Source organism: Herpailurus yagouaroundi, unplaced genomic scaffold, assembly GCF_014898765.1.
Source record: "Herpailurus yagouaroundi ecotype Mexico unplaced genomic scaffold, PumYag 166, whole genome shotgun sequence".
NCBI lineage: Eukaryota > Metazoa > Chordata > Mammalia > Carnivora > Felidae > Herpailurus > Herpailurus yagouaroundi.
The window spans coordinates 36354009-36361060 of NW_024412407.1; the positions used below are offsets into that span (position 1 = coordinate 36354009).

Consider the following 7052-nt stretch of genomic DNA (forward strand, 5'->3'; position numbering starts at 1 on the left):
GGATGTTCCTCCCCCACCCCGTTAAGGGGAAGCCTGTGCAGTGCCACACTTTGCAGGACAAAGCTGGCCATGAAGAGTCAGGGTGACAACTGGGTGGGGGGTGGGGAGGACAAAGAGCGTGATGGACACAATAGGCCCTAGCAACAGGAAGGTTTGCTTCCTGATTCTAGAACACTTACTGCGTGACGTTTCATAAGTTCCCTAACTTTTCTGTGCCCTGGTTTCTTTACCTAGGAAAGGAGAATAATAAAATTGACTTGGGTTTGTATTGGACAAAATAACATACTCCGGTGGGACACAGTTAAGTACTTAAATGTGAGCTGTTATTATTCCTCTCAACGGTATTGAGAGAAACCCCATGGTTTCTGAGCAGCAGGAATCAGCTGGAATCTTGTAAGTAAGGAACACTGAGAGCTAAAGGCCTTATGGGAGTTTGGCCCTGGGATGGGAGTTGTGAATCTGTGATAAAGAACTTTCTTTCCAGAGAAGGGTCTTGACTTGTACTAGCGAGCCCAGGTTGACTGATGTGAGCCAGCTCCACAGTCTTATCTGTCCCCTGTCTAGTTTGCATCTCCTGTGAGGGTTCCAGTCAGTGCTTCAGCCAAGACCCCATGGCGACTTACTACTGCCCCCTAGAGGACTGAGGAAGTCGCTAGCAGGAGCCAGGTCTGCTCTGCCAGGAAGTGTATCCCATGTTAGCGACTTCCCTCAGAGCTGGAATATCTTCAAGTGAATCTGGGGTCACTTAGTGTCTCAGCCTCTCCTTTCCTCACCAGAAGAATGGGGAGAGTAATGTCTCACACACAGGATCGTGGTGAGAATCAAATAAGATAGGAGCACGTGTGAAAATTTATGATTCTAGATGTTTCTGTCATTATGTAGTGGTTATAGTAGCAATAATTATTCTCTTTAACAATTCTCTTTAAGGGACCCGCTAGGGTGAGAAGACTTTGCAATAGGGCTCTCCCTTAGAATCAGAGTAGCCATCAGGCTCTGACTGCGGTTCTTAGTCCCACACCCTGATACAAAATAGCTTTTCAGGGTGATAGAGGGTTAGGCTCCAGCCTCCATGACAAATTTGCAACCTCCTGAGGCCAGGAGGGGGTATTTTCTGGGACCTGGAGGAGCTAGACTTTCCCCCCTGCCTCTCTGAGAAGCAACAGGTTGGTGGTAATGGTTAGGTGCAACCTAATTTCGCCACAGTCCTTATCAGAATTTTCCATACTTCTAGCTTAGCCCTGCCCCCAGTTCCCTTCCCACCTTTGCTCCAGGGGCATTCTCATCGGGTGGGGCGTGGCTTGCTTTTTCTTTTCTTTTCTTTTCTTTCCGTCCTTTTTTTTTTTTTTTCCCTACAACCACTTGGAAAAGCTGCCTTGAGGGACCTGAGGCTGAGGGTTGCATAAAAGCTCAAGGGAACTCTGTCTATCACACTCAGGACCTGCTTCCTTCCACTTAACCTCCACCAGCCTCTTGCACTCCCGCTGGCACCATGCTGAGGAAGGCCCTGATAGTCACAGCCTGGTTTACCTTGGCTGTGGCTTACCCTGTAATACTCCCGGGTAAGTGGACCATTGGGAGGTCTGTTGGAGAATGAAACTAAAATTCTTTTATGGGGTGTATGTGTGGGGGGTGTGTGTGTGGGGGGGGTGGGGGGGTCTTTCTGCAGAAACAGAAAGAGCAAAAGACAAAGACCAGCAGTGAATGTTGTAAAGTGAAGTGGGTGAAATTATATCCACTTGGTGTTAAGCTGGAGACGGGCAGGTGGCAGAGCCCCGGCGCCTTGGACACATGGAGTGCTAAGCTAAAATGTGGATTAGGTGCTTGAATTGATCTCATAAAGGTAATAAGTTTGGGCTAGATGGGCTTAGGGTGGGTGATGGGAAAACATCACTACTGAGGGTTTTCTGTGGCCCTATTCACTCTTGGGTCCTAAAGAGGCTTTATTCTATTTAGTGTTGGTTGAAAAGTCCTAGGTTGTATCCTCATTTTATAGCAGAGTGCAGTTCAGAGTGCTTCAGCAGTTCATTCAGTCACGGGCAATGGAAATTGGGGTGTCTGGAATGGAAACTTATGAATCACACTGAGAAAGGAAAGAAATAGGGGTCTTCCTCAACCGGAGAGAAAAGGAAAGCTTTCCCCTAAGGGCCTTCTTTTCTACTTCTTTCCAAATTCAATTTGATTTCTCAGGAGTTTGCGTTAAAATAATTACTTTCAGGGCCACTGGGTGACCTAGTCAGTTAAGCGTCCAAGTCTTGATTTTGACTTAGCTCATGGTCTCATGATTCGTGAGTTTGAGCCCTGCTTCGGATTCTGTGCTAACAGTGTGGAGTCTGCTTCGGAGTCTCTGTCTTTCTTTCTCTCTGCTCATCCCCACTCATTCTCTCTCTCTCTCTCTCTCTCTCTCTCTCTCTCTCTCAAAAATAAATAAACGTTAAAAAAAACTTCAAAAATAATTACTTTCCCCCATCCTCTTCCCCCCAGAACTCCCTCTGGTACCTTTCAATTGATCAGATGCTGTATTTGGGGTTCTTTACTGCATATGCATGAATGATACAGCATAGTGACTAAATTAGAGAGCTAATGATTTTGGCCTCATTGGCAGCGTGCCCATAACCTGGTCATCGAGGCTAGGCAGCCACAATGACTGGGTATATTTCACTACAGCGAAAGATTCACTACAGGCTCAAGAAGACCCTGGTTGTAAGCTCATCAGGTCTACATGGTTATGATGCTCTTATGGTGAGCAAACCCCCAAATATCTGGATTGTGCATTCTATGGGAGAGACTGGGAAGTTGGGTCGTAGACTTCACCCAGTAAGTGAAAAACCGGTAGGAGTAGCCCATTTTAGAGTCGATTCCATTCTGGTTTATGCACCTTGGAAATAGCTGTTTTCCTGGTTCCTTCCCCCTTTTGGTTTCTCTTTTTAGTTTTCAGGAACCTGGAAGGATTATATCCAAGGAAGGATATCCCTGGAGTTTTTATTCGGTTTCTGTCTAATTTGTATATAGAGGCACAGTATTGAATTCTTCTTCCTAAACTGACCCTCTCAAAGAAAGATGGTGTAGCAGGCTTTGAGCATACTCCCGGGTGGCAGTTAAAGTCTTCTGCCCTTTCTAGCACTTGGCAGGAGAGAAACTTGTGGTGAGACCACACTTGACTCAATATACTCTTTTATGTTCCAGATTTTCCCCGGAAAAAGATCTAGCTTGAAGTAGTGTAGAGATGGTGAAAATATTTTTCCTAGATAGTACTTAAATAATTCTTCTTCTTCCCCCTCCTCGTCTTCCCCTTCTTCTTCTTCCTTTTCCTCTTCCTCTTCTTCTTATTCTTCTTCGTTGTCATCTTCTTCTTCTACTTTTTTTTTTTTTTTTTGGCTCCTCTGGAATTCATTACTGACCTAGACTTGACCACTGACCTTGAGTTGATTAATGCCCTTGGATTTACCGCTGAACTAGAGTCCCCTGCCATCCTGGAGTCATCTACTTACCCGGAGTCCACTGTCACCCCAGAGTCCCCCACCGACCTGGAGTCATCCACCACCACAGAATTCACTGCCACCTTGGAGTTGACCACTGACCCAGAGTCCCCCACCGACCTGGAGTTGTCCACCACCGCGGAGTCCACTGCTGCCCTGAAGTTGACCACTGACCCAGAGTTCTCCACCGATCTGGAATTTTCCACTGACCTGGAGTCCTCCACCGACCTGGAGTTGTCCACTGACCTGGAGTCCACGGCCACCCCAGAGTCAACCACTGACCTAGTCTCCATTGGTGTAGAATCGACGACGGATGTGAATGTTGAGAACACACCAACCTTTGGTAGGTGAGGGTTTGGGCTTCAGAGGAGGCCTGGGCAGGAGTTGGTGAGCTCTCATTGCATTTCTGAGAGAAAGCCTGCTTTCCTCCAGTGTACTTGATTTCCCAATGTAAGCTGATGATCAAAGCCATCCTCCATTTTGTTGTCCTAGAATTATCTACTGAAGTGGAATCAAACACTGATAGCTCTGAGGAAGCAACTGCTGAGGCTACAGGTAAGGATTTCTGACTTCCTCCTTTCTCTTGTTTATAGGTCATTGCATAGAAATGTCCTGAGGGGGGCGCCTGGGTGGCGCAGTCGGTTAAGCGTCCGACTTCAGCCAGGTCACGATCTCGCGGTCCGTGAGTTCGAGCCCCGCGTCAGGCTCTGGGCTGATGGCTCGGAGCCTGGAGCCTGTTTCCGATTCTGTGTCTCCCTCTCTCTCTGCCCCTCCCCCGTTCATGCTCTGTCTCTCTCTGTCCCGAAAATAAATAAATAAAAAAACAAAACAAACAAACAAAAACCGTTGGAAAAAAAAAAGAAATGTCCTGAGGTATCTTATACATTTGGGGATACTTTTGCTGCTTTGTTCTCTATGGTAGAGGGAAGTTTTGCCAAAAGTTCTCTGAAACTTGTAGAAAATTGAAATATTTTCCCCGAGTGTCAGAAACCGAAATTGCTTGGATGCCAACATAGCTCCATCCCAGAGGTCTGCCCAGACCTGACCAGGACCAGCCTTCAGGGCTTCTCAAAGAGGAGGGGCTTGGTGTCTCCAATGGACTGAAGTATGTGGTGGCCAAAAAGGGGTTGACAATTTCCTTTTCTCTGCCAGTTCATTACCATTCAGTTTACATAGAGAACTTTTTGAGAGAAGGTTATGGTAAATGTAAATCTTATTTGAATATAGACTGAACGAAAGAGAAAAGAGATTTAAAAGCTTTATGAGTTAAGCAGTGGTCCTATTTTTGCCCATCCCTCTTTCCAGTCTCTACCTTCTTTCATTTTTCTGTCTTCCACCTAGCCAAGAGGCCATAAGATTTCGATGCTTTCTACCCCCACAAAACAAACCCCAATACTTTAAGGGATGCCTGGGATGTTTGCTAAGAAAGACTCTTGGGTCTTACCTACAAAAGCAAATTTCTATACGATCTGATTCTTATGTCTGCAAATAATAGCTAAAATTTATCGCGATTGTCTATATTCCAGCACTGCTCTAAGTGTATTGGGGTATCGCAGGGAGTAGTGGGAGGAATCTAGAAATGGTATGTTAGTGGAAAGGCCTATTTTGAGAAAGTGTTGTTTCCCTGGCTTTAACATCTTCCTCTTCCACTAATTGTCTTCCTCTAAGAATTGACATCATTTGCAACACGAAGCTCTACTTCACTATTGTGTTCTAATTACCCAAACTGTAATCTGGCTTGATTAAAGAGTTCATCTGTGTTAATGGTGTCTCCCCCTGCCCCCTCCCATGGGGCGTTAGGAAAATTCTCATGTTTGACTACAAGATCCATCTGGTCATTTTTGCTAATACACTGGACCTCGTACCTGCTTATCAAGAGATGCTTTCTGACTGTGGAATTTACCCATAAAATGAGGGTCTTTGTTTTTTTCCCCTCACCATAATGCATTTATTTATTTAACTTTTTTTTCAGTTTTATTGGGATGTAATTGACATCAGCTTAAGGTGTACAATGCAGTGATTTGATATGAATGTATATTGAGAAGTCGTGGTTTTTAATAGAGAAAATCAATGGAAGTTTTAACCTTTTAAGTTAAGAAATGTACTCCTTTATTTCTAGAAAATGTCACTGCCACTTATTCAGAAGAGCCCATGACTAGAGGACCAGGTAAGGCCAAACAGCTTTGTCTTTCTTGCCTATTCTTGGTCTTTAAGGGATTTTTTTTTCCTTGGGAGGCTTTCCAGAACAGACTCAGGAAGTGGGACTCTGGTAGGTACTCTGCCTCTGTTTATACCCTTCTCACTCATGTCTGCTCAGCTTCTGGGGGAGAAGAGGGAATGAAGTTATAACAAGTGTACGTGCTGCTCTTAGGGACTTGTAAGTGAGTGGAGACCTCCCCTTAAACCAGATCATCCTCATGGAGTGCATCTGTGTTCCATTTCTAACAGTAGGATTTCAGGCATGGCAGAGGACCCTGGAAGTTGGGAGAAGGAAGGTGTGGGTGCCACAGACTTAGTGGAGCCCTCTGTTTACCAGGGCTACGTGATGCAGTTAACTGAACGCTAGACCCACTGCCAGTGATCCTTACTGACGTGAATAAAACCATTTCTTTACTTAATTTCAGAAGAGCCCAGCACCTCCGTGGGAAGCAACGAGTATGTCTAAGTACTTTTTTGTAAGTTTCTTCTCTCTGGCCCTGATTCCTTATCAAGGGTTTGATACCATTTTCAGTGCTGGTTTTCGTACACTGGGAAAGGAGTCCAAACTGACAACTTCCAAGATGCTGAGATCAGTTATAAAACCTCACATGAGCTCAAAGGCAACCTCTTTCCTCTCTGATGTTTGTCTTGATTGTCTGGTTGTTCAGCAACCAAATAAGCATACGATAAACAAGTCTTCTTGCTTGAGTTTCCCCAGATTGCATTTTCCTGTCTATCTTGGATGTGGATTCCAATTCAGTATATGGAGTCTTTTACAAAGGAAGAGCCTGAAGAAAACTCATCAGATTTTCCAATGCACAGCCTATATAATTCAGTTAAAAACTGTAAAGCCTCAGAGTTCTGAATCAGGAGGTCCCAGTTTTACTAAGTGGCCTCATTTTGGGCTTTTTTTGGAAACCTCTAAAATGGTTTCTTCATGAAATAAAGTGGCTACCTGGACAGTGTGTAAATATCTGACTTGAGACACAAGGAGAGGGAGGGAGAATAAGGAGTTTACACCTTAAAGAAATGAAGTCACATGTCCAAGGTCACAGTGGGCAGCGGGAAAGATGGGGGTGATCTGTTGAATGCTAGTTTCTCTTGGTAACTCCTCTTTTTTTTTTTTTTTTAAATTTAGAAAATGAAGCAGATTTTCCATTAGTTGTGACCATCACCCTTCTAACCACAACTTTCTGAGAAGATTCTGAGCTTCTGAACAAGGCTTCCACCCCATTATTGGAGATTGAATATTGTAAAGGCCTAGATGTACCTGTTGAAGATAAACAGAGTGACAGGAGTTGTACCCACACAAAGGAGGGGTGTCTTTTAACAGTGTCCCATTTCGCAGGGGCTCAATAAATGTTGATTAGAATTGAA

At 44.7% G+C, this 7052-nt stretch overlaps 1 protein-coding gene across 5 annotated transcripts; it reads left to right on the forward strand.

The window, feature by feature from the left end:
• Nucleotides 1-243: 243 nt before the first annotated feature.
• Nucleotides 244-7052, forward strand: LOC121038931 (sialidase-like). 5 transcript variants are annotated; one of them, XM_040488911.1, is made up of 7 exons: nt 244-393; nt 1436-1559; nt 3403-3819; nt 3969-4031; nt 5596-5643; nt 6101-6151; nt 6814-7052. In XM_040488911.1, the coding sequence occupies exons 2-6, from the start codon at nt 1490-1492 to the stop codon at nt 6139-6141; spliced, it is 639 nt and encodes a 212-aa protein (XP_040344845.1). In that variant the 5' UTR covers nt 244-393; nt 1436-1489; the 3' UTR covers nt 6142-6151; nt 6814-7052. The 5 variants fall into 5 exon arrangements, with proteins under 5 accessions (XP_040344845.1, XP_040344844.1, XP_040344846.1 ...); XM_040488910.1 differs by lacking the exon at nt 244-393 and having other exon boundaries at nt 1361-1559; XM_040488912.1 differs by lacking the exon at nt 244-393 and having other exon boundaries at nt 1361-1559; nt 6104-6151.